This window comes from Rhincodon typus, chromosome 24, assembly GCF_021869965.1.
Source record: "Rhincodon typus isolate 14 chromosome 24, sRhiTyp1.1, whole genome shotgun sequence".
NCBI lineage: Eukaryota > Metazoa > Chordata > Chondrichthyes > Orectolobiformes > Rhincodontidae > Rhincodon > Rhincodon typus.
The window spans coordinates 19,766,190-19,793,967 of NC_063355.1; the positions used below are offsets into that span (position 1 = coordinate 19,766,190).

At 39.4% G+C, this 27,778-nt stretch overlaps 1 protein-coding gene across 1 annotated transcript; it reads right to left on the reverse strand.

Annotated features, from left to right (window-relative positions):
* Positions 1-2,924: 2,924 nt before the first annotated feature.
* zmat5 (zinc finger, matrin-type 5) lies at positions 2,925-27,404 on the reverse strand. Its single transcript, XM_020510360.2, has 5 exons — positions 27,278-27,404; positions 21,653-21,715; positions 18,611-18,691; positions 11,918-12,014; positions 2,925-4,227 (listed from the first exon to the last, which is right to left on the reverse strand). Exons 1-5 carry the CDS (start codon positions 27,402-27,404, stop codon positions 4,080-4,082), a joined length of 516 nt encoding a protein of 171 aa, XP_020365949.2. The 3' UTR covers positions 2,925-4,079.
* Between the last annotated feature and the right edge of the window lie 374 nt (positions 27,405-27,778).

Here is a 27,778-nt window from a genome sequence, read left to right on the forward strand (position 1 = left end):
GGGTTCTTTGGACTTGTTGGTGCCACCCTTTTTCCAGGAACATTAGCTATCACTATTTCCTTCTTGGACAATGTCCACTGCTCTGATGTAGAGTATTTTCCACAACTAGTTGCTTCCAGTGCACTTTGGTCATATTGAAATCAGACCAATTCAGAACCTTTATTTCAGTGCATATTTGTCCTTGATTTTTAAAACTGGGGGTAAAAGCTGACCCAACGAGTTCATTAAGTTCCCAGCAAATCCCCCCTCCCCCCACCAAATTCCATTCCTACCTAGTGCTCAAAATCTCCTCCTGCCACCTGAACTATTCTTTCCTCCTCAAAAGGTGTCCCCACGACCGGCAGTAGGAAAAGGACAATGAATAACTGTAGGAAGAAATGAATTATGGTGACGTGGGGTGAATAAGACAGGAAGAAAAATATATTCTCCTAAGTATAGCACATGTTTCATTGTCATTGTCCTCCTCGCCCATCTACCAACTACAAGGACAGTAACAATGGCTTTGGTATCACACTCCAATTGGTCATCTAATCCTGCAACTACCTTTGGCAACTTAATCCTTTTGTGTCCCTCACTGCCGCGACTGTTTAGATCTGTTTATGTTCTCTTTTGTACTTCTGGGAGAAAGAGAAGGGATTTTCACTACCATAATCTTTATCATTCTGAATCACTTCTGCTTGGCATGTAATCAAATGGCTCACTTATGCAAAATTCAAACAGTTGTCCTAATGGTTACGCTAGCAAATAGGGGAACCCTACACCACTTCTGATTGTCTCTGTTTCAAGTTCTACAACTTGGCAATTCAATATGAACATGGAAAAAAAAAATGGTGATATCACAGAAAACGTGTAAAGTCAATTTGTTTGTTAAGACTCTCTTTAAATTGCTGTAAATTAGAAAAGTGCATTATTTTTTATTGAAGTAACTTACTTGAATTTAACAGAGAAACATGAGGGAGAGGGAAATTCAGGGCAAATATAATAAAGTAACACAAATAATCCGAAGTGGAGTAATTTTAACATGAGAAAAATATTTAAGAACAGGCAGTTGGATGATATGCAAGTGGGAAGTCACGAACCCTACCACAAAGATGTGCAGGAGGTGCTGCTCACTGCATAAACTTGAACGCTGGGTTTCAGAGTTCAAGCAGCAGTAGAGTCACTGTCAAATCTCAAGGCTTGGTTAACATGGGTAGCACGATCAGAGAAGTGGTGATACCACAGCTCAAGGGACTAGAATCAGAAAGACAGCCAGGCAATCCAAGAGAAAATGGACAAGTAGCGCAGAAAGCCCCTAGGGTCCCGCTCTCAAACTGCGTTTCCATTTAGTAAGCTTCCGAGGGTGTTCACACCTCAAAAGGAGTTCTGTCAGAGTCAGATTTGTGGCACCAGGAACAACTCAGCTGCATGGGGCGGGGGGTCCGGTGAAGGAAGAAAGAAAATAGGAAGAGCAATAGTAATGGTAGCTTTGTAGAGGAAGAGACAGGCATCTGTAGGGCCATTGATGCAACTCCAGGATGGTACAGGGCCAAGGATGTCACAGAACAGCTGCAGAATATTCTTCTGGACGAGGGTAAGCAGCCAGATTTTGTGTTTCCATCTTGATACCAATGGTTTAGATAGGATTTATGGAGAAGATAGAATACGAGAAAGCCGGACATCAACATTACTCACCTACATGTGGCATGGAGGGTAAAGAAATAGAAAAAGAATAAAGTAGATGAACGAGGATGAATAGATGATGCACAAAGGCAAGCTTTAGATTCCTAGGAAAGACAGCACCTGTACAAGCCAGACAGAGAATGGAATCAGAAATAGTAGGAACTGCAGATGCTGGAGAATCCGAGACAACAAGGTGCAGAGCTGGATGAACACAGCAGGCTAAGCAGCATCATAGGAGCAGAAAGGCTGACGTTTCGGGCCTAGACCCTTTTTAAAAAAAAATCTGAAATGGATGCAGAGTTTGATGTCAACACAAAACAGTAATCAGTGTGTTTGGGGAATAGGTTCAAACAGAACTGACAGCATTTCTACTGCAGCAAAGTAATTGTATCCACCAACAAACAAGACAGGTGTTTTCGAATAATAAGTACACCCAAGGGATCAATTGTGACAAGTGACAAATAACATACAAGTTTCACCAGTGCTTGAACATATTCCTCAACAAAATATTGAGATGTTGTTCCATACTAGATGCAACAGTAGTGAGCAACGGAAGGAGAAAAAAAATGATCGGAACAGTATGGACAGAAAATACTTAGCAGGCAAGGAGTGAGTGGAGTGAGAAACACAATGAACATCCACAGTATTTTGCTTTCATCTGAACAATATGGACCGAGGAACTAATTACACAGGGTACACATACAAAAATGACAATTAACATTAAATAATGCTCTTCTGACATCACACCACAGTTTGCAGAGTTGGTGCTAAGAAATAGAAGAATTGCATTTATATCACAGCTATTATGACCTCAGGATGTTCGAAACAATTTTCCAACTTCCACAAACAGCAATGTGATATAGACTGCAGAATAAATATAGCCTGGTCACCAGGATTAACTAACCTGTTCTTCTGAAGTGCCACGAGATCTTTTACATTCTAATGGCAGACCAGAGCTCAGTATGTTTCATCCCTAAAGATGACACTTATGACAGTGCAGTACTCCCTCAATACTTGGCTGAGATGATGACTTAATAAGTTTACAACTTTCTTACCCAGAGACAAGCATGCTATTAACAGAGTCAAGTTAAATCTGGTATACGTGACAAAATTGGAAAATTGCCACAAATGTTTTACGATATACACAGTTAAAGAGTTCAAAAGAGGATCTATAAAGGCTGCCAAGTGCAAAAATCATCAGCTCTAAATCAAGCTTTGAAATGTAAAACCGCTAATAACAAAATGTTGAAACCAGAAACCTGTTAAAGAAACAGCATGTATTTTTGTTCTGGTTACACCTCCGTGAATCAAATTGCTGAACAGTGCATAAGTGACTGGGTGATGCCACTGTGGTCTGCAGATTATAGTAAAGCTCTGCCATTCAAATATTTGTACAAAACATTATGTACACGATACTATCCATCATTTACTTATTTGCAACTTTTAGAAGGCAAGACTGGGAATAAAATATCAAAGAATGAAAGTGAGCCTGAAGCACTATAAAGCAAACTGATACAGAAAGTGTCCATGACATACAGCAGTGTACTTCCTGGACCAGAAAGAGACTCACTGAACATATACGTCATTTGCCATGTTGCTTTAAAAGCATGAATAACATCCAACTCCAATGAATAACTCTCCTTGACAAGAAAGTGAAAAAAAATCAGCACTTTTTAAAGTGACAGTTATGAACATGAGCTTGATGTCATGAAACATTCTAGTCAAAAATAAGATGTTTGTTAGAACAAAAAACACACAAACATATTTCATTTCTCTCATTACCAAATATATCACCAAAAGTTTTACATTTACTATGAGGAAGAAAGCAAATCTGGAAGTACATTTATATTGGATGCTCTTATGAAAGCTATATTTCTCTAAAATTTGTAACAACTTATAAATTCCCTATCTGTGGATTTAAGCTTATGCTTGAGATGTTATACAAGCATGAATAATCAAGAACTGTGATGTTTATACATCTAAAAATCTTGATCACACCTATTAGCTACAGTGTTTGCAAAGGGCATGGCTTACTAATTCAAACATCAGCCAGACTTGTTCAATAATAAAAGCACCAGCATTTTGTTAGAAAAAGGGTCTGCTTAGTTTGAAACAATTTCCATCAATATTACACTAAATTATTACTTCTGCCCTTAAATGTTTTATATTTGTTAAGATGGTTAACAAATACTGCAAATTCAGAACAATTAGTCAAATTGCACAGCAATGGTTGCGTAAGACACCAGGTTGATTGGGTGCTGTGCTCCATGCATAGCTTTCACGTGGAAACAGTCCTACTTGAGAAGCTTCTATAATTTTCAAAAGTGCATCATGCGACAAAGTGGTTCCCCAGTTAATTGAATTCCAGTGCAAGTACAACTTTCTCTTTCATTTCCCCGTACAGAGAGTCTCGTATGTTAACCCCATTCAACATTTACTGCAGTCTTCCAACCTCCAGGAGGTGGAGGATGTAGAGATGGAGGTAGCTCATGAACTGCTTGATATCCTGGAGGTAGCCAGTAAACAACAGATTCATCGTCAACCTCTTTTTCCATTTCTGAACCACTGTAGGAAACAAAAGAGGAATAAAATTCAATATTACATACCATGAAATAAAAAATAAACTGAAGAAAGAATATGAATGATGTTCTATCACAACATAACATTAACACTAAATACAATGGAACAAGTTGCTGGTTGGCTTATTTTTAGTCAAACATTATGTCTCCAATTTAAAAATTTCTAACACTGAAACTTGAAGAGAACATTAAAATTCACAAAAAAAAACAAAAACTGCTGGAGAAAGTAAGCAGGTCTGACAGAATCTGTGGAGAGAAAACAGAGTTAATGCTTCAAGTCCAGTGACCCTCTTCAGATGTTTAAGGAAACAGATCACAACAATTTATTTTTGAAGAGTGCAAGGTCTCCCAAAAGCTAAGCAGAAATTGGACGATTGTATGCTATTAAGCTCGGAGATCAGGCATGTCCCAATTTTGATTCCAGGGCTGACGTAAATGAATTAATCAACTGGTGTAGAAACAGAATAATATAATTTCATGTTCCCCAACTAGGAGCATTCAATTTAGTTATGGAACACTTTGACAATCTCTGCTGACCTGAAGCATTTACCAACCAATCATTTTTGAAGTGCAGTCAAATATTAAGCACCATGGGTTGAATGTTGGTTCGACAGAGTCCAGGCATATACTCTTCTAATGGGATTTTATTTCAATATGAACAATACAAAATTCTAGCCCCATGGCACAGCCAATTATTCCTCACTTATATTCACCTTTTCCCTAGTTCCATTTCATCTCAGGCATGTGTGCCAGAGTTTTTGACAGTAATAGTCAATGCTGTTATGTAAGAAAAGCCTAGGTAATTTGTCAAAACAAGTCCCACAAACAGCAGCATTATATTGACTACATAATCCAGTTTTGATGATATTGTTCACCAGGACACCTGGAGAACCCTGCATCACTTCAAAAGTGTCCTTAGAATCTTTCATGTTGGGCAGAGTGGGAAACAGTAGAGAGAGTATAGCTAATGGTGATTAAACTTAGAATGCTTATCCATCCAACCAAACAACTTTTAGCAGGAACCAAAGAGAAGCCTTCAAGGTTACTGCCCCAGTTGGCTTATTTAGCTGTTGGGTGGGCATGGGGTAGTGACTTGTCAAGAAACATATCCTAACCCATTATCAATTAACAACAAATTGAGGGCCTCATCCTGCCCAGGCAATTTTAACTCCAAGCAAGACAATAAAAAATTGCCTACTCAACTGGTAAACCAGTACAGGCCAGCTGTCTGTTTTGTTAAAGGTGGCAGAGGAAGAAATTTGCAAGACCATGTTTAAACAGACATGTGGCAGGGGATGGATGCCAAAAGACACAACTTCCAAGCACCTTTTCTCAATCACCAAACTGTACAAGCCAAACTACCTGGGAGCCCAGAGGGCAATATCCGCAAACATCTACATCCTCTGCACTGGCGCTTCCAAGTTCTGAGGCCTCTTGCCTCAGTTTGTTCTGGGACACCAATTCCAGCAGAAAGATAGCCAGCAGCTAATCAGCTACCCAATTGCGAGAAGATGCAGTGACCTTTCTTACCTCAGCAGGTCATGTGTTTCCATCTGGAAACCCTCCCGCTTGTGGACTTAATCTGAAAATGGGAAATTCCCAGCCTCGTAATCACATTAGAAATTCTCACTCTCAGATCCCTGGTTACCAACATTTGACTTTTTTGTGTATTCTAAAAATTTTCCAGAACCCTATATTTGCAGCTGATCCTCTCCCTTTCTCCTTGCATACTTGTAGAAGCTTTCATAATCTATTTTTAATTCCTTGCCAGGTTAGTCTCATTTTATTTTCTGTGTTTTAGCAATATTTTGGTTCTTAATTTCTCACAATCATCTTGGCAACTTGAAGAACCTCTTGATTCTTAATTTCTTTAGTTAGTCACAATGGATCACTTTTCCCACAGATATTTCACTTAATAGAATGTACACAGAAATTATTTATTTAAATACTTGCCATTGTTCATCTGTCATACTTTTTAATCCAATTCTTCATTCTACTATAGCCAACTGCCTTTATGCCTTTGTCATTGGCATTATTTAAATTTAATGTTCTAATTTCGGACTTAAACGTGTCACTCTCAAACTATTGTAAAATTCTATCATATGATCATCACTCTGCCCCAGAGATTCTTTACTACAAGACTACTAACTAATCTTGTCTCATTACAGAAAACAAGATCTAAAATTGCCTCTGTTCTAATTAGTTTCAAGATGTATAGTTGCAGGATACTATCTTGAATCCATTCTATGAGTTTGTCCTCTAAACTACTTTTGTTGATTAATTTGCCCAATCTGTATTGAGATTAAAGTTCCTTGTGTTTATTTCAATATTTTGGCAACTAGCTCATGTTATTTCTTGATTAATTCAATGGTTAACAGTGTAACGATCAATATCGGATGATAAATGACTTCCACCTTCCCTTTCTCTTTTAAAATATCCACCTACACTAATGATACTTCCTGCTCTTCAAGCCTTTCTCAGTCCTGTAGGTATTCCAGTTCACCTTATTTCAAGTTGCCAGTGGTGCAAGTACTGCACGGCTCACAGCAACAAAACTTCACTAGTACATAGAAAAAATTCAAACATCCTTGGAAATGATTCTGTATAGGAGTACCACGAAGGCTACTCACATGGTTCATTTCAAAAGTCAAGTGTCTTCTGCCAGCAGGACATTCCAGAGCACATGTTTTAAAATTCACTTGTGGGATGCGAGTGTCACTGGCTGGCCAGCATTTATTACCTGCCCCAGCTACCCTTGAGAAGTGGTGGTTAGCGGTCTTCTTGACTAACTGCAGTCCACATGCTTAAGGTTGATCCACAATGCCCTTAGGGAAGAATTCCAGGATTTTGACCCAGCAACACTAGGAAAATTGATATATTTCCAAGGCAGGATGGCAAGTGGCTTGGAGAAGAACTTACAGGTGGTGGTGTTCCCACGTATCTGCTGCCCTTGTCCTTCAAAATGAAAGTGCTGGTGGGTTTGAAAGGTGCTATCCACCTTTGATGAATTTTTGCAGCTCTGTCCCGAATGGTGACAAGCCTCTTGAATGTTATTAGAGCTGCACCCATCCAGGCAAGTGGGGAATCATTCGAGTTACTCACCATAGTATTCAGAGCTTCTGATCTACTCTTGTAGCCACTGTGTTTGTGTGGAGAGTCCAGTTGAGTTTCTGGTCAATGGTTACCCCCAGGATGTTGGTAGTGGAGGAATTCAGTTATGGTAACACTTGAATGTTAAGGGGTGGTGGTTAAATTTTCTCTTATTTAGTCTTTACCACTTCCTTGCACTGGTGACAAGATATATCAGCTGCAAACTGATTTAAAGTCTTGTTCATTTCTCTTCCAGGTGTCTGCTGGTTTTTATTATTTATATATTAAAAGCAATTACATAGGTGATAGCTTAACTTAACTTTCGCTGGGTTCATCAAAACGGTGGCATCACTTTTTGAAAAGGCGAAATGAGTATCTACTGGTTTAAAAACAGTTCATCCAAATGTTTATGTTGAGAACATCCATAGTCTGTCAGTTTAATAACTTCCCTTCCTATCAAAGCAATACACTAACAAGCATTAATACAGGGTGACACACAACTAGAATACAATGGTGTTATCCCTCTAACATATAGATGTGCAACTTCCCAGGTAAAAGACTAAAAATATTCAATAAAAAAGTTCCAAAAATATTCGCATACTGTATTATTTTGAATGCTGTGCAATGACCATGGTGCATCATTTACTTTGTTGAAGCATTCAATAAGTGTCCACATTTTAAAATCCGAAATGCACTGAGCCAAACCCCACTCCCAGACACTTCACCCAAAAGTGTAGTAAGAAAAACACTACAAGACAACATGATCAGCACCCCCAAGCCTCCCTCCAGAAATAATTCTTATATCAGCATAAAACTAATGATAATATGTGGCTGCTTAGGTTTGATATTTTCAATTAAAATTCTATGATTGTATATTCAGTATACTTATCTTTAATATAGCTGACATGCCATGCAATTTCTTTTTTTTAAAACTAAGACCTAACCATGCTTAAAACTTAAGCATAATGCATGGTGGCAAATTAACTCACTTTGAAACTGAATGCTGAAATAGATTTGTGTCTGTATTTCCCAACGCATCAACATATTTGAATTTAGCTGTCACTTAAAAGTAACAACTGAAAGCAACTGGGGAAAATTAAGTAACACTTCACAACTCAAAATTTGACAAATCAAGCCAAGTCATTCCTATGGGCCAGACCAGAAAATAACAAAGGGAGAAGCTCGGTAGCTGTATGCTTCTCTTTAGTCTTGGCTGGAGGTAGCACATGGCAGTTTGGCCCCAGGGAAGCTGAAAGCTGGAAATAAGTGTAACAAACAAATCTTTGGTTTTACTTGGAAGGAAAAGTAACAGTCATATGTTACCCATGTCCTAAACAGAATTCAGGGGAATTAACAAGATATTAAAGCAGAGTTGGCACAATATCCAATTTCTTTTTTGGTTGCAGAGAATAATAAGTAAAGAAGACAGAGTGAAAAACAATGAGAAGAGAGAAATGATGCAGCAATAAAGGGCAGAGTCAGAGAACAATGCAGGAAGAACTGCCTTGTGAATCACAGCGCAAGCAGAGGTAAGAGTAAATCTACTCGTAACTGTATCAGGATTCTTCAATTTACCAAATATAACATTGCACGTATAATAACATGCAGATTTTGTCTTTACACATCGCTCAGACCAATTGGTTGATTTGGTGGCTGGAGCTTGGTGCCAACTGAAAACATGGAGTACAATCCTTACTGGCAACAGCAGGTGAGGCAGAGTGGAGGACAGAAAAAAAAACCAAGGTAAAGGGGAGCTCAATAACAAAGTGAGCACAATTCAAGGGGTGGGGTGACAAACAAGGAGGTGGTAAGGTGGAGAATGAATGAGACCCTGACATACAAGGCTCTCAACTATTCACTGTATTTATTAACTGATTAGATGTCAAGATAGAAAAACACATATCTAAATTTGCTGATGACACAATGGTAGCTAATATAAGCAGCACAGATGGAAGCATAGCAAGGCATGGATGCCATAAGTGAGTGGGCAAAATGGAGGTAAATGGATTTCAATATAGACAAATATCAGGTCATCCACTTTAAACTTAAAATTGATAGAAAGTGTCATGTTCTACATGGTGAAAAGATAGAAAACATGGAGGCCCATGTGCACAGAACATTAAAAAGGTAAAGAATAGGTATAGAGAAGATTCAAAAAGGCGAACAAACGCTACTTTAGATCTAGAAGAAGGGAATACGAGGGGATACAAGTCATGCTTCAGCAATACAAAGTTCTGGTTAGATCTCACTGGAAGGACTATGAACAGCTCTACACACCATACATCAAGTCAGACGTACTGGCCTCAGAGAGCACACAGCATAGGTTCACCAGCAGGGTACTGGGATTGCACACATAAATTATGAGGAAAAATTATACCAACTAGGGTTCTATTCCCTGGAACCAAGACTAAGGAGAGATTTTATCAATTTTTTTTTTTTTTTTAAGACATTAAAAGGGAGAAATTGTTTCTGCCAGCTGGGGAGTCTAAGACTTGACGGCATGGTCTGAAAATTGGAGTCAGACTTTCGAATGATAATAGTAAACATGTTTCCACAAGGGTGGACAACATATTCCACAGTGCAGCTGCCATTACTTAACTGCAACAGCAATATCAAAATTACTGTGATTCAGGGTTGGGTCTCTTCCACAAACAGCAATTGATACTAAATCAATTTAAATTTAAAAATCAGAGATTAAACTACATTGTCAACCAAAAGCAAAGGAAAATAGGTAAAGATAGGTATGTACAGTTAAGTCACAGATCAACTGTAATCTCATTGAATGGCAAAACTGGATCAAGGAGCTGAATGATTTATTCTCCTTCTCATGTTCCAAAACATATTGAAAAGTGATTTTCCTCAGTTAATCACAGTAAATGTTGCTATAAAAATTATAATGTGTCAATTACAAGTCAAATACAAACCAGGTGTGGGTCAGCTGATGCTACTCTTGCCATTTGGGTTCAAAGATATTAGAAGGGATCTTGTGGTGCAGTGGTAGTATCCCTACCTAATTCCACCTGCTCCAGAGACGCATAATGACATTTCTGAATAGGGTGATTTGAAAACATCAAAGGTATTAGATTGGAGTTCTGTGCTAGCATTCGAGTTCCGACAAATTGGTTGCCGTGCTACTGGGCCATCAGAAATCTGGCATTTGATGTGGAAGAAAATTGAAGTCCCGTTAGCTGGTTTTCATAAATGCCATTAAATTATTCAGGAATCAAGGATTTCTCCAAATTCCTAGCTAATATTGCTCCCTCACCCAGTAGAAAAAGGTTCAATGGCCATTCCGTTTCATTCGTATGTTAATACCAGTTAGTTGCCTTAACTGACAACTGAAGATACTGCACTTCAAGGAAATTAAATGTGCGAGGTTCAATATAAAATTAAAAATGCATTCTTACATAATGCAAACCAATGGGTGCATATACCATGTGACATCTTATGACATTTCAATTTGTACATTTACAAATAAAAATACGTCAAATGAAGGTTACTTTTATCACATTAAAGACATACACATGAAGCTAAGCAAGCAAGATACCCAGGGAATTTGAAGTTTTATTCCCCCCAACATACAAAAGTCAATATCAATCTGTGATAGATGGGTTCTGTGAAACTAGAAGCATTACATTCTTCTTGGATAAAAATAGCCAAAGAAAAAGCCTCACTCATGTGCAACATGGTTCCACAAAAATAGTGACATGCATCTTAGGAATGCCCTTCACCTGGACAATTCACACACTGCATGAGGTCATCATGGCTGTGAAAAGGACAGGACTGAGTTTATAAAAAGAGCATATATTCTATCTGGCCTATAAATGTATTTGGTTAAGGATGAAAGAATAGAAAAAAAAATTCTCATTTTTCAGGGCTACAGGTTTTTGTTATTAAACACGTCAATTCCATAACCAAAATTGTTACAGGTACAAACTGTAAATAGTTTTTAAAGGAAGCTCTGTTTCCATAATTTTCCAATGTAAGAGTAATATTACTTGTTATTCTTTTACTTTTTTGTGCTTATTTATTACGATTGAACTTGTAGAAAATATTCTGACTAGCATATCATTTGTATTTATTGTAAACGCAAATTCCCCATTCATTATAAAGAAGTGGAAAAAAGAATCTTACAAGAACATCGTAAAATAAAAGTGTGTATAGCTTGTGGAGTTGTTTAAAGATAATTTGGAGAACACTTTTACAGGGACAGGATTAGAAGATATGACATTCAATGTCTATTCTCCACAGAGGCTGCAAAGTAATTTGCTGGAATACCTTTTCAAGGCCTTAAAATCCAATTACTAGCAAAATTAATCAGAAGCTAATTGTTGCCGAGAGGAATTTGTTCAAAAGCAGTTGCTGTAAATCCTGAACTCCAGGTTAGAACTAAACAGCAGCAGCTAGCTAGTATTTTTGCCCCTTTGGAAACAAAAAATTACTTGCGCATTGGCAATTGCCTACCTGGTGAGCTCCAAATTATTGCTGATCTGTGAACATGCTATTCAAGCCATTCAACCATATGGTACAACCATAAAACAACACTGACACAATACTGAATTTCACTTGTGATAAATATCAATTACCTGATGTTCGAATGGCTTTCTTTCCTTTTTGCTCTTTTTGACAACCATTCATTAATATCGGGTGCAGGTCTGTTATCATGTTCTACTTTGTTTTCTTCTGTTAAAAAAAAAAAAAATTACAAATAAAATTTCCAGCTACTAATGGAAAACTTTAAAAGTACATATTAAGAATTGCTAATGCATAGTTAGTGCATGAAAATGAACCATTTTCCTCATCCAATGCTTATTTTTAAAAATATAAACAATAATATTGTGCTGATGGGACAACTAATTGGGTGGCATGAGAGAAATAAGCACAATATTATTTCATTTTTGTACTTTCACTCAAACATATGCTGGCTTTTCTTTATTATATTGTAGCTCAATGAACTCCATAATTTAGATTCTCAGATAAATTTTCAAAATACTTTTTTCTGTCTTTCTAACTTTACTGCTGCTGCTTTCCTTTTTGTAATTAGTTCAGTTTCTTAGTGCCCCACTCATTCTTCACTACCCATGCCAAGTTAGTTAGTTAGATTGTAGATGTTGCTCCATTGATTTGCAAAGTTTCTAAGACATTCCCAGTAATTCTTTGTCACTATCAACATTTTAAGTAGACTGTATACACGGCATGTCCAATAACTGGAAAACAAGCAATTAACAAAGCAAAGAGAATACTGAAATAGATAGTGCAAGCTAGAGGAAGTAATATTTAAAGTATATAATGGTCTGGTCACACTACACCTTGACCACTGTACACTAACTCATCTTCAACATGCATCTCAGCAGGTAGCGAAATGCATAGCATGTGACTGATTAGAGAAAGGTGGGGAAAACTACTTTTTTCAGCCTTTCAAAGATAACTGGAAGTCCTTAAACAGGAATTTAAAGATGAATACAGAACAATATCCAAAATTAAACCACTCCAGTCAGACAATGGGCATAGGTTCAAACTAGCAAAAGTAAATTTCAGACAGATACTAGCAAGTTCTACTAGAACACAATGGTTTTCTGGATAGATTGGTTAAGGCAAACCACTTAAGAAACACCTAGATAACCTAATTGGTAGTGGGGTCTTGAGGTAAAATTTCAAAGCTCTTTCTGAATGGAAGGACTGAAGAAAGAGAAATGGGGTGCAATTCTTACAGTTAGCATCAAATGTTTTGGTTGGAGAGATTAGAGAAGCAGGCTTTGGTTTAGCCTCAAGTACACGGAGTGATGCAAGCGTAATGATGATTTGAAATACTTAATGCTATCAACAAAATGAAAGTGAATAACTGCTTACCTAGTCCCAAAACAAAATAAAGGGTGAAACTCTGAAGAGGAAAGGAGAATGACTGCCCCAATTATAAGTTTCAAAAACAATATTGACTATTTAGAATGGAACACTCAGGGACGTGACCTGAGCCAATAGCATCAGTATTTTTAACCAAGGCTCGTGCAGACATTTGAAGGGGAATTGTTGGGTAAAATCAATGGGCAAACTGTCAAATGTTCTGCAAAAAAATTTAAAGTGCAACCGAGCAGGCAAATGGAATCTTGTTTTGACAATTCATGCAAAAAGAGGATACTGAGAAAATGCTGCAGAGTTGCTACTGTTTGGATGAGATGTTAAACTGAGTCCCTGTCCACCTTCCAAGCAGCTGCAGGACTCCATGGCAATTTTCAACGAATAAAGATCTCTTCCAATGGACTGTTCAACTTTCTTTGCCTAAAGAATCCCAAAATTAGTTGATTACGTCATTCAAACTGCTATTTCTGCGATCTTGCTACTCACAAATTGGCTGTTATGTGTGTTAAAACAACCACTGAAGCAGCAACCCACTGGCTGTAAAGCATATGGAGACATTGTGGGAATGTGAGAAGAGTTCTTTCAAAAACAAAATCTCTAGAGTCAACCAGGTCTAAATGGCCTTTTCCAACCTGCATTTCCTTGTATTGAGATAGAAAAAGTGAAATGCTTTGCATGAATCACAGCTGTTCACTTGTGTACACACACACACAACAATGCCATCTGCTGGAAAAACGTAGCTTTTCCTTTAAATTGTTGTTGACTACAAGCCTATTCTCATAACGCAGACATTTCTACAGTTAAAAAAAGCTTCTTCTCTTCACTTGCTGTTTTTTACAGTGGATTAGCTAACATGCCAGCTCATTTTGAGGAAAAGCAGCAGCGGACAGCCCAAACTTTACTCTTCTCAATAAAGTCATCACACTTAGAATTCAAAAATAAAATCACGCTTGTTTAAAAATTTAACCTTAGAAAATACGGTCAAAATAAGAGGCAACCGAATAGAAATGTGCTTATACAACTGTGTAGGTCAAATTTTATATGTTTTACAAGCTCACTATGAAATTGCTGAAAGAGCTTTTTGCTTCTAGGCTTGCCAGCCCACAATTCTGAGACAATTAAAGTGAACTGGTAGGCAATTAAGAGCTGTGGAGCACAGGAATATATAGTGGTGTGTTGACATGGCTAATCGCAGTCACAATTATTTAAATTAAAAAAAAAACCAACTAAAATGTTTGAATCACCTTCACAAAAGCAAACAGTGAGCCTTGCAAGTGCAAAAACACAATTCAGGTTAGATGAACAACAAATAAATTTGGATGATACCATCACCAATGGCATCCAACCATGTACTGTACAATTGTCAATTTTCAAGTTGGATATTGATATCTGTGGGGAAAATCAGTCAGTCAAAAAACACAGTGGTTAAAAACAAAAAAAATTTCAGATGAGTAGAACTTCATACAAGCTGAATTGCAGGGGTAAGTAACCTCAAACAGGAATTAAAATAAATGAACTGTTCCACAGTATTTGAATCACCCAGAGACATATAATTTGTACTGAAAAATCATTCTAACTACACTCCAGGCAACAAACCAAACAAATTTTCAGGTAGAGTGTTAGCGTTAGGATTAATCAACCGATATATCAGTTGTTACAGTAACACCAATCTTGCTGTTCAGAGAATGAAAGCAATAACGACATCCAATTTTTCCTTAGACTCCATGGCATCATTAAAAAATGTTCTAATCAGATAAGACAGATAAATTACTCAAGTCCACGTGGATGAAATCAGATCAGTGGACTGTGGAACTGACATAGCAAAATTGATGCAGTGGTACTTAGTTAGCTGTTGATGAACAGCCTACCAATGCATATAAACATTTTTCTTGAACATAGGAACCCCATGTTAATATTTAGCAGCTTATACAATCACTTGAACTGAATCTTGTCTATATCCAACATTCATATGCATGTACTTTCCACAAAAATCTTCTCAAGATCAATTTCCTTCCCCAACTCAAGGGCATGGAAACTAATTAGAGTTACAGAGTCAGAGTTTAACACCCAGAAAGAAGTCCCTAAGCCCACTGTGTCCATGCTGGTCATCAGGCACTACCCACTTTAGTCCCACCCTCCAGCACTAGGTTCATAGTCTAGTATGCTACGGTCCTTCAAGTGTTCATCGGAAGGTTACTTAAATGTTGTAATGGTTCCCATCTCTACCATTCTTTCAAGCAGTGAGTTCCAGATACTCTCAAAACACTCAGTGAAAAACCTTTCCACCTTAAATCTATGCCCCCTGGTTATTGATCCCTCTCAAGGGGAACTCCTATCTACCATATCTATGCCCTCAATTTTGCATACCACAATCACATGCCTCCTCACACTTCTCTGCTCTCTAAAAATTAATCCCAATTTACCTAGTCTCTTCCCATAGCTGAAACATTCCAGCCCAGGCAACATCACGGTGAACTTTCACTGCACCCTTGATAACAGTCACATGCTTCCTATGGTATGGTGACCAGACTGAAGACCATACTACAGCTGTGGCACAACTAATGCAACTCCATCATAACATTCCCATTCTTACATTCAATGTCTTGACTAATAAAAGCAAGGATCACATACCTTCTTAACCATCTTGCCCACCAGTTGTGTTGCCTTCAAGAATCTGTGGACATGCACACCATATCCCTCTGATCTTTTGTAGTTCCTAAGGTCCTACCATTCATCACACCCTTGCCTGGTTAGTCCTCCCAAAGCGTACCAACTTAGACTTAAAGACCATCTGCTGTTGTTCTGTTCATCTGATCAATTTGCCCAAAAATCACCCGGTAGTCAAAGGATTTCCTCCTCATATTTACTGCACCATTTTTCATGCCATCTGTGAAGTTACTGATCAAACATCCTACATTCAAGTCTAGACCATTAAGGAACACTACAAAATAGCCACGGGCCTAAGTGCCAAACCCTGCAATATTCAACTAGTCACACGTTCAATCACAAAAATAAAAAAACACTTCCTCCACCACCAACCTTTGCCTCCTCCCACTAAGCCAATTTAAGATCCAATTTGCCAAAGTGCCCTGGATCCCATGGGCTCTCAACTTCTTGACCAGTCTCCCATGTGAAACCTTGTCAAAAGCCTCAAAGTCCATGTAGACTACAACCACTGCCCTACTCATCCATACATTCAGTCAACTCCTTGAAAAACCTGTCAAACAAGATCTCTTCCCTGGCAAAGCCTTGCTAACTATCCTGGATTAATCTGCCTAGAGTATTGGCAAAGATCTGTAGTTCGGGTCGTGGATGAGGTTGTTGACTTGCTCGCTAAGCTGGCTTATTTTTGTTCAGACGTTTCGTCACCATGCTGGGTGACATCATCAGTGGAGCCTCCGATGAAGCAATGTTATTCTACTCCGCTTGGAATTTATACTGTCCGGTCCGTTACGGTGAGTACTGTCATTTCCGGTTTTGATCTATGTGGGTGGAAATCATACTTCAATCAACAAATATAGAGAATTGTACCCCATATATAAACCCATACAGATCAAAACCGGAAATGACGGCACTCACCATAACGGACCGGACAGTATAAATTCCAAGCATAGTAGAATAACATTGCTTCAGCAGAGGCTCCACTGATGATGTCACCCAGCATGGTGACGAAACATCCCAGAACAAGCCAGCTTGGGAACAAGTCAACAACTTTAATCATTGCCTCTAAATGCAGATTAATTCTGTCCCGCAGGATTTTTTCCAATAGTTAGATTCACTGGTCTATAGTTCCCGGGTTAATCCTTACTATCCTTCTCAAATAACGAAAGAACGAACGAATGACATTACAAATGCACCACATAAGCTGCCCTCCAGTCCTCTAGCACTTATCCTGGGTCCAGTAAGGATTTGAAAATTAATGGCAGGGCCCTTTCAATTTCCATCCTTGTCTTCCATGGAGCCTAACACCATTACTGAGCTCTGGCCGAGATGCACAACAGCAGGATCTAGGGATTTAAACTTAGAAAAAAGGGAGGGTTGCAATGCTCACTGAGTCACAGGCGAGCCAGAGGTTTCATTTGATAAAAGCAAAGCACTGAGGATGCTGGAGGTTTGGAAGAACTGAAAGTACTGCACAAAGTCAGCAAGCATCTGTGGAGAGAAAGAGAGACAGTTGTTTAGAGTCCAATAGAATTCTTTTTTGGAATGAAAGAAGCCATCAGATTGGACTCAAAACATTAGTACTCTTTCCACAGATGCTGTTGGCCTGCTGAATTTCTCCAACACTTTCTGTTTAATTAAACAGAACTATTTCAATTTGGTTTTTCTCCCCCCATTGCTGTGAAAGGTGAGGCTGCCCCACAAACTATTATTACTTCCTTTTTTTTCAGCAGATGACAGCAGCACTGAATCTCAGCTTTCTGGATATTCAAGTTAGGCAGTTTGTAAAGAATACCTCTTGTTTCTTTTTTCAAAAAGTTCACTCACAGAATATGGGCACCACTGGCTGGGACAGCATTTATTGCTCATCCTTAGCTGCTTTCTCGAAGTGCTGCAATCCGATTGGCATACATACACCCACAATGCCATTAGGCAGGGGGTTCCAGGATTTTGGATTAGTGACACTGAAAGAACACTAATGTATTCCCAAGTCTGGGTGGCAAGTGGCTTGAAGGGGGCCTTGCAAGTGGTAGCTTTTCCATGTATCTGCTACCTTTATACATCTAGATGGTAGCGGTAGTGGTCGTGGGTTTGGGAGATGCTGTCTAAGCAGCCTTGATGAATTTCTCTAGTGCATCTTGTACATGGTGAACACTGCTGCTACTGAGCGTCAGTACTGGAAGGACTGAACGTTTCTATATTCAGAAACAATCTATTTGTTGCTCTCCTGAATCGCTTCCAGAACCTTGAATGTTGCTGGAGCAGGCCTCATCCAAGAAAGAAAACAGCATTCCATCATGATCTTGATGGGAGTCTTGTAGATGGTGGATAGGCTTTGGGGAAATCAGAAGGTCTGTTATTTGCTGCAAGGTTCCCAGCCTCCGATTTCCTCTTGTAACCACAGTGCTTGTATGATTCGTACAGTTCAGATTCTGGTCAATGGTAACCCCCACCCCAGAATGTTGATAATGGGGTATTCAGTGATGGTAATAGCAAGGAATGTCAAGGGAGGATGGTTAGATTCTCTCCATGTGCCTCTCTCATAAATAGCAAAGAAATATGTACACAGTCTTATAAGTACTGTAATGTAGACTAGGGAAATTAACTAAGAGGGAAGACAACCATGTTTTATTAGCTGTTAGGTATAATTTTATGACTGGCTTATATGCAGTGATCTGAAGATAAATTTTGTCAGTACATGTAGTTTCATAAACAAATGCTTTAATTCACATCTATTACATATCAGATTGACTTGTTCGTACCTTCCACGCTTTGTCTCAGTTTCTGAACATCGTCATCGGTCATATGAGAGAATTTGCAATTTACACCAAAATCACACTGACCTACAGGAAAAAAGTCATTAAAATCATAGCAGTAACAAAGGATGTATTCAAAACAAAAAGGTCAAATATAGTATTGATAAATGGTGTCGGAAAGCAACATTGGAGAGAAGCATGAACATGGTTCTCAATTTGAGTCACATTCAAAAGGGCAGCCTCCGGTTGATAAATCAGGTGGGATATCTATATCTTCAGTTGGCTACCCAAAGAATATACATGGAGGTCTGACTGCAGTGTCCTTTCCTCTCAACTGAAGGCAGAATTCAAAGACAGAGGAATAGAAAACAGCACTTTTTTGTTCTTGACATTACAATAGTATGAACTTGCCTATAAATTTTAGAATTGTTCAATTCATTGTGGTTTGATACTTAAGAAGATATTATACAGTTTTGGGGTTAGTTTTCAAACATACCTCAGACAGAAGGATGGAAAATAGACCTGTTCCCAAATCTCTGCAACTGACAGCTATGATCTGCATCAAGAATTCCAGGAGGCTTTAATACCTCACTGCTCCCTGCACTTGGTCACTTCAGACAATTTTAAGTGTACCAGAGTGGAAATAGAATGTCTTCACTTAATCCAACCCTTTTGTAAATCCAGAAAATTTACAAAGAGACAGCCCACCGTGTCAATTCCAGCCAAAAATGCAAAATTCTGCCTAATCCCACTTTCCAACTCTGGTTCATATAGGCTACAGCATTTCAAGTGCATATCAAGATTTTGTTTTAAAATGCACAGAAAGATTCTGATTGTCCCACTTTCAAAAGGCAGTGAATTTTAAACCACCTCACACTCTTAGGTGAAAACTTTCTCCTCAACTGCCCTTTAATTCTTCTTCTAATTACCTTAAATCAGGACTTCCCAAAGTGGGGGTCAGGACACCAAATAATAAACCCTGGTGAAAGCAGCACCAAAATGAGAAAAAGCCACTTGTATAACCTCTTTTTTAAAAAAAAAAGTAAGATAATGTTGAATTGACAATATCCTGACAATGTACAAGGTCAGCTAAGATTAGAGACTCTCTATCTTCCTGCAACTACACAGAGAAAAAGGGCTTCATGATCAACAGAACTTTTACAAGTACTTTTTTCTTTAAAACGTAAACATTACATAACTGCACACGAAAGTGTTTACGTATATATTCAACTTGCCATGCAAGTGAAAATCTGATTGAGGACTGATGAACTTACAGGAAAGGACAGTGGAAGTTAGTATAACAATCTGAAATACCAGTCTTACACACTGGCAGCAAATTGAGACTTTATCTTATTGTGCAAGGCTCTCAGTACCCAAAGACCCTCCAAAGTATCTGACCATTACCTTCCTGATAAAAATAGATTACACAGTTAGAGGCACAGAACAATTCAAACACTTCTGACCCAATGCAGCTTGTAGGGAGAAGTGAAATTACAACCAAATAATAGGTTATGGAATGACAGTTTTAATTCAGCATATCAGATCATTCCCTCTACTAATTTAGGATTACCAAGGACATCCCCCATTGCGATCTCTCTCCCCAAATTACTACTTCAGACAACTAAGTGATGAAGAATAGAAACAGGGCCTAGTTTTTACATTTTTTAAAAGTTCAGTCAAGGGATGTTGGTTTTACTGGCCAGTATAGCCAGGACGGCCCATCCCTAAAGACAGTGGAGGTAATGGTTGTGAACTACCTTCTTGAATTGCTGCAGTCCTTTGGGTTTATATATATCCCCAGTGCTTTGAATAAAAGGAGCTCCAGGATTTTGACCCAAGCAACTGGGATATAGTTCTAAGTCAGGATAGCGTATGGCTTGTAGGCTTCCAGTGCTGATGTGGAAAGGCATCTGCTGCCCTTGTCCTTTTAGATAGTAGGGGTTGCGAGTTTGGAAGTTACTGTCAGAGGTTCCTTAGTGAGTTACTGCAGTGCATCTTATAGATGATACACACGGCTGATACTGTGTCTTAGTAATAGAGAGAGTGAATGCTGGAGGAGTTGGAAGGGGTGCCAGTCAAATGGCATGCTGTGTCCTGGATGGCATCAAGCTTGAATTGTCACTGGAACTACATTCATCCCGACAATTGGAAAATTGAACAGACTTGAGAGTCACAAGGTGAGTTACTCACTGCAGAATTCCTAGTCTCTGACCCTCACTTGTGGCCATACTACATATATGGCTGATCCAGTTCAGTTTCTGGTCAATGTTGATTACAGGGATTCAATGGTAATGCCAGTGATGTAATGTTTAGATTTTGCCTTTTTGCAAGTGGTGGTTACCATCTTCAACCTTAATATACTTCTATTTACAGAGATGCACACTATAGACACACACCTCCAAACTTAAACCACATTGTTTGCCTGATCCTATATAATCCACCTGTTCAAACATATCATGACACACTTTGTGGGAGTAGAACTTAAACACAGAGCTCTGGCTCAGAGGTAGGGACACTACCATGCTGCCACAAGACTATTTGTGTTGTTTTTTAAGCACGTGGTTCCTCAAGACAGAAAAGGTAGATTTGTACACACGGGAAGTGAACCCATACCCTGGCCTTAATGAGCAACAACTACAGCTAGGAGCCTCCTGTGGTCAAAAAGAATCTGCTAACACTGACACCGAGGCTCACGTGAATAATGGTTGCTTGGGTCCAGTACCAAAGGTAAATTGGTACTTCAGCAACTTACAAGAGAAGCAAAGAGTTACCATTGTTTTGTTTTCCCATAACTCAGCTGGAGATATTACATTATAATCATTCACATTCTCATTTAATGAAAGCAGAGTCTTTTGGGACTAGGGAGCATTATGTTACTGAGTGCAATCTTCTGCTTTTAGACCCTCATCACTGGGAAGAGGGACAGAATATAATTACATTAGCATGAACGAGATTTAAACACAAGTCCCAGAGTTGACGAAAGAACATGCTTGCCACGTTGCGCTGTTCAGTTTCTGTACTTCCTTCTTTGGATATTTCTGCACTTACCTGATTGTAGAAACTTTCTGCAAGGCTTTTTGGCAAGCTCTTCTGCCAGTATTGTGGCACTATCTGAAATCCAAAAATTAGATTATTTTGTACTTCAATTAAAAAAAAACATACCATCTTGTATCACAGTTTTTCCAAAGAAACAAGTGCATTTCAGCTTACTTCATGATAGGTGAGGTCCCACAATTGATCACAGCACACTAGGCAGAGGAGCAGAAATTCAGTGTTTCCGCTTATTATCCAGTGACCTTTACTGAAAACTAGGAATGAATTTGACTCTGAAGGCTCCATACTACCATAGTCAAACAGCTGCAGAAACAAGACTCACAAGGAAACAAAACAAATTGACTGAAAGGGCAATCAGCATCTACGTGAACGTACTACAGTGAAGAATTAATACTTGCAAGGGGAGAAAACAGGTTGGCAAATCGGCAGAGAAAGATAGTAAGTTTTCAGAACAACTGGGTTTTCTTTCAAATACTGCTTCTTCCGCCTTAAATCTTCCTCCCACAAATCCAGCATGAAGGTACCATTCTACTGTCAGTGATCACCAAATAATACCTCACCTAAGTTAATGCACACAAAAAGTTCTTAATCAGGGAAGAAATCAATCAATAAATACTGTTCTTGTTTAATCACACAAACTCAAAACAGGAACTGTGTTAAGGACAAGAGCGTGGAAAACATTAGAGCCATTTCAAAACAGAAAACCAAGATAACCCAAAAGGGTTTTAACATAATTAATCTTGATTCAGTTGTAGCTGCTGGAAAACAGAGTCATTATTAAGATTAAATCATACTTCAAAAGAGACGGGTGAATCAGAGAGGTAGAATGAACAGTAATAGACAGATCATATTTAGATAAATTGACTCTTTTTTAAAAATGGGAAACCTTAGCCATGTTTGGAAATTAATATGAAACTGCAAGCTCCCTACTAGAATATTGGAACCATAGGGAGGGAAGCAGATAATTATTTCAATTCCAAGTTATAATTACAAAGAAAGGCTCAAGAAGCTGGCCTTTACAGTGGATTAGAGGCTAATGGGGAATCAAAAAGATATTTTCAAAATAAAAGATTTCAGATGTAGAGCGGGGGTGGCGGTGGCTGCTGAGGATAGCAAGAGAGCGAGAGCATGAGCATGAGAATGAGCGATCGTATAATGGTATTGTCACAGTACTGATAATCCAGGCGCCAAAGCTACGACACTGGAGATACAGGTTGACATTCAATCATAGCAGCTGATAAATTTTACATTAATTGATAAAGTCTGGAATTGAAAACTAGCCACCACAACTGAGACCATCATCAATTGTCATAAGGCCCAGCTGGTTCACCAAAGAAATAAATATGTTACATTAGGACTGAAGTAGAATGTGAACTTGTCATGACTTAAACTGTATCTATCCGATCAGTTATGATGTTTGTTAGGGAAGGGGAAATCTGTCTTCCTTGCCTGATCTGGCCTACATTTGATTCCAGACCTAAAGTAATGTGGTTGACTCAGAACTGTTCTATGTGGCTACTCAGTTCAAGGGTAATTAGGGATTAGCAACAAATGCTGGCCTTGCCTATCATGCCAGCATGGATTAAAGAATCACTTTTTTAAAAAAGCATTGTAGGTAAAAACATAACTGGAGATGTTTGCTAACTTATTGAGTTTCTGAATGTAATCACTAGGAAAACAAAGAATTGGACAAGTATTTGCGAATTAATGCAAAAGGATAAAAAGGAAAGAGGATTACAAAAAGTTTCACATGAAGTATCAGCATGATGAACCAAATGATCTCCTTCTCTATTGCAAGTCACATTTTTTTTTACATGGACTTTGAATAGTGAATACCAATAGCTGCAGAATCTGATGTGCTTCTAGTAACCCACAGCATTGCAGCCAATTGTAGGACCCCAAACAGCCCAGCTGATCTAACTCCGACAAGGATCAAGGATTCACTGAAAGTATTTCACATTAAGTCACAAGATATTGGTGCATCTCTGAAAATGATGTGAGCATTTTAATCTATCTTGGCAGTAATGGAGGAGAATGTTTAATTTCAAATTTACATCTTCCAAACATTTTCTTCTCCAGGGAAATTAGCTCTACGTACTTAGTACGTGAACTGCACAGCACAAACTACGTAGCTCGGTCAGAAGCAGAATCACCTGAGTCTATCTCACAAAAAGGAATGTGTCTGGATGTTATCACATTGTTGCTCACAGAAGTGATCAGGGAAGGCAATGGCCAACTGATATTAAAAACCGAATGAACTGCAGATGCTGTAAATCAGGAACAAAAACAGAAGTTGCTGGAAAAGCTCAGCAGGTCTGGCAGCACCTGTGAAGAAGAAAAAAAATCAGAGTTAACATTTTGGGTCCGGTTACCCTTCTTCAGAAATGATGATGCTGCCAGAACTGCTGAGCTTTTCTAGCAACTTCTGTTTTTGGCCAACTGATATTATTAGGCTATAAATCCAGAAACTCAAGTTCAAATCCTGCCATGGCAGATGGTGGAATTTGAATTCAATAAATGTCTGGAATTAAATCAACAAATCTAATGATGACCATCGTTGATTGTCGGAAAATCCTATCTTGTTCACAATGTCCTATAAAAGGAAGGAAACTGCTATCCTTACCTAGTCTGGCCTACATTTGACTCCAGACCACAGCAATGTGGTAGACTCTTAACTGCCCTCAGTTAACAAGCCACTCAATTGTAACAATCATCTTAAAGTCTCAAAAAAAAAAAAAAAAACAAAAAGAAATTAAACCAGACAGACCATGTAGCATTGACCTACACAGTAGAAATGACAACGGCAAAAAACAGCCTTGTCAGTCCTGCAAAGGCTAGTCCCGAAACTAGTAGAGCTATCTCAGTAGTCAAGCAACACACTATCGTGGTCATGCTCACAGAATCATACCATCCTTAGATATACCCTGTCCCACGAGCGGGACAGACCCAGCAGAGGTGGCTGCACAGTGGCATACAGTCAAGACAGCATTACTCAGAGGTCCTCATAATTGACGGCAGACAGCAAGAAATCTAATGGCACTAGGTCAAACATGGACAAAGATTATCACATACTGTCCTTCCACAACTAATGAATCAGAGCTCCAAGTTGAATAATTCTTAGAGAAAACACTGAGGACAGCACGGGTGCAGAATACATTCTGGTGAGGGACTTCAATGTCCAGCACCAAGAGTGGCTCACCAGCAGCACTACTGATCAAACTGATTGGGTCCTAAAGGTGCTAGACTGCGGCTGTGGCAGGTGGTGAGGGAACCAAGAGGGAAAATATACTTGACTTCATCCTCAGCAATCTCCTTGCTGCAGATGCAACTATCATAAATTTGGTCAGCGTGACCACTTTAGAGATGATACCCCACCTCCACATTGAGAATACCATACACAGTGCATCATAATCAGTCCGCTAATCAGCACAGACTTTGAACACATCGAGAAACTGAAAGACATCGGAGACACCCTTGGCCACAAGCAGAAGAATCAATCAATCATTCTCCAACACAATCTGCACCTTCATGGCATGGCATATTCCCCACTCTACCATTACCATCAAGCCATGGGGTCAATCCTGGTTAAATGACGAGTGCAGAAGGGCATGCCAGGACCAACACCAGGCCAACCCAAAAATGAGGTGTCATTGTGATGAAGTACAAAAAGGACTACTTGCATGCCAAACAGAGAAGCAGCATGTGATAGACAGAGCTAAACGATTCCACAATGAATGGCTAAGGATTAAGCTCGGCAGTCCTGCCACATCAATTTGTCAATAGTGGTAAAGCAGGTTTCATCCTCAATCAAGGGGAAGCCCTGCACATCAGTGTAAAAGATAATGTTGAAGCATTCGCAGCACTTCTGGCTGAAGATTGTTAAGTGGATATGTGAGACAATGTGCCTCCTCCAGGAGGTCCTCAGCATCACAATTGCCATTTTGAATCACTCCCTAATATGCCAAGAAACAGTCAGAGGTACTACAAAGGCTATGGGCCATGACAACATCATGGTAATTGTACCAAAAACATCCTCCAGAACCCCTAGCCAAGCTGTTCCTGTACAGCTACAACACTGGTATTTACCTGACAATGAGGAAAGTTACCCAGATACGTTCTGTACACCAAAAGCAAAACAAATCTAACCCAGCCAATTACCTCCTCAGTCTACCAATCATACATAAAAGTAATGGAAGGCACCAACAATGCCATCAAGCAGCACATGCTTAGCAATAACTCGCTCATTGATACCCAGTTTGTATTCTGACAGGGCCGTTCTGCTCCTGACCCCATTATAGCCTTGGTTCAAACTTGGACAACAAGAGCTGAATTCCAAACCATCTTTAACATTAAGGCTACATTTCACTGAGTAAGGCATCGAGGAACCTGATCAAAACTGGATTCAGGGAGAAATCTCTCAGCTGGTTTGAGTTTTACCTGGAGCAAAGGAAAATATTTGTGGTTGTTCAATATCAGTTATCTCAGCTCCAGAACATCAATGCAGGAGTTCCTCAAGGTTATGTCTTTGCTCATCCTGCAGCAGCTTCATCAATAATCTTCCCTCCATCATCGGGTCAGAAGTGGAGATATTTGCCAATGACTGCACAATGTTTAGCACTATTTGCAATATCTTGGATACTAAAGCAGTCCATGCCCAACTGTAACAAGTCTTGGACAACATCCAGAGTTGGACTGAAATATGGCAAGTAAAATTCGCACCACACGGAAGTCAAGCAATGACGATTTGCAACAAGAGACAACTGAAGTATCATCCCTTGACATTCCATGGCATCGGCATCACCGAATCCTTCATTATTAACATCCTGGAATTTCGACCGACCAGAAACTGAACCGGACTCACATAGAAATACAATGCCTACAACAGCATATAAGGCACACCATCCAGAACAAAGCAATCTGCTTGATTTGAGCTACATCCACAACTATCCACTCCCCCCACCAGTGACGCTCAGTTGCAGCAGTGCACATCAACTACATGAGGCATTGTAGAAATTCCCTCTAAAGATTCACAGATAGCACCTTCCAAGCTCACAACCACTTCCATCTGGAAGAACAACAGCAAAAGTCACATGGAACACCACCAGCTGCAAATTCCCCTCCAAGCCACTCACCAACCGGGGATGGACAATAAATGCTGGTCCAGCCAGTGATGTCCATATCCAGTGAAAGATTTTCTTTTTAAAAAGATATTGTGACGCAGATGAAAGCCATTCAGCCCATCAGCGTGCACCGGTCCCCAAATGAGCATAATAAAATAGTGCTGTCTCCTGACATGTTCGTTTTTCCACAATACGACAGTGACTGGAGTTCTAACATTGTTAAATTGGTTGCAAAATAGTTTGGGAGACCTGAAATCATGCCATTTAAACGCAAATCTCAACTGCTCCTGGTGACAGAAGTAACTAAAAAAAAGCTTGCAAACGTCTACCTTCACTTCCCACAGTTTCCCCCGACTTGAAAAATCACAATGTATTTTGAATTCACGGGATTTAAGTGCAGTCTGCTCCGAATTATCCACCCGCAGTAATCAACCTAGCTGTTCCAGAACTTTCTAAGGCCCTCCCCACCCCAGGCAGGACTAACGTCTTCCACATTTACCTCGGAAACAGTCGAACCAGAATTTCTTGGCTCTCTGGTGTTGAACTCCTTGTAAATGTTTCTTTCTGTTGTGGAGATTGTCTTGAAACGATCTGCTGCAATAATCGCAGAAGTAGGTTTTCCCCATCGCCGAAAAGACAACGGACGATGGCGAATCTGCTGCTACTACTGCCACCGGTCACAGTATCACTCCCGTTCCCAAACCGAGGGATAGGGGGAACCGGCGCTGGTGAATCCCGACTCGAAACGTCGACTTTCCTGCTTCACCGATGCTGCCTGGCCTGCTGTGTTCCTCCAGCTCCACACACAGTTTTAATCTGTGACTCCAGCAGCGGCAGTTTATTGCTGCCTCCGATTGAATCTGCAGACGCCTTTATCCAAACGGCGCCGATTAACGCCCATGTGTTAATACGCGGATGATAACGGCGGGGCTGGTTTCGCGGCCTCTTTAACGGACACCGCGCGACAGGGATCGGAGTGGGCGTTTCGGGGCGGCCGCGG

What these genes read in the sequence shown, in the direction of transcription:
- zmat5 (XM_020510360.2), bottom strand. Translation starts at nt 27,404, where the DNA reads ATGGGGAAAACCTACTTCTGCGATTATTGCAGCAGATCGTTTCAAGAC. An exon ending in CAGAAAGTTTCTACAATCAG is followed by an intron (nt 18,692 to 21,652) that starts GTAAGTGCAGAA and finishes TTTTTCCTGTAG; the next exon opens with GTCAGTGTGATTTTGGTGTA. An exon ending in GAAAGCCATTCGAACATCAG is followed by an intron (nt 4,228 to 11,917) that starts GTAATTGATATT and finishes TGTTTCCTACAG; the next exon opens with TGGTTCAGAAATGGAAAAAG.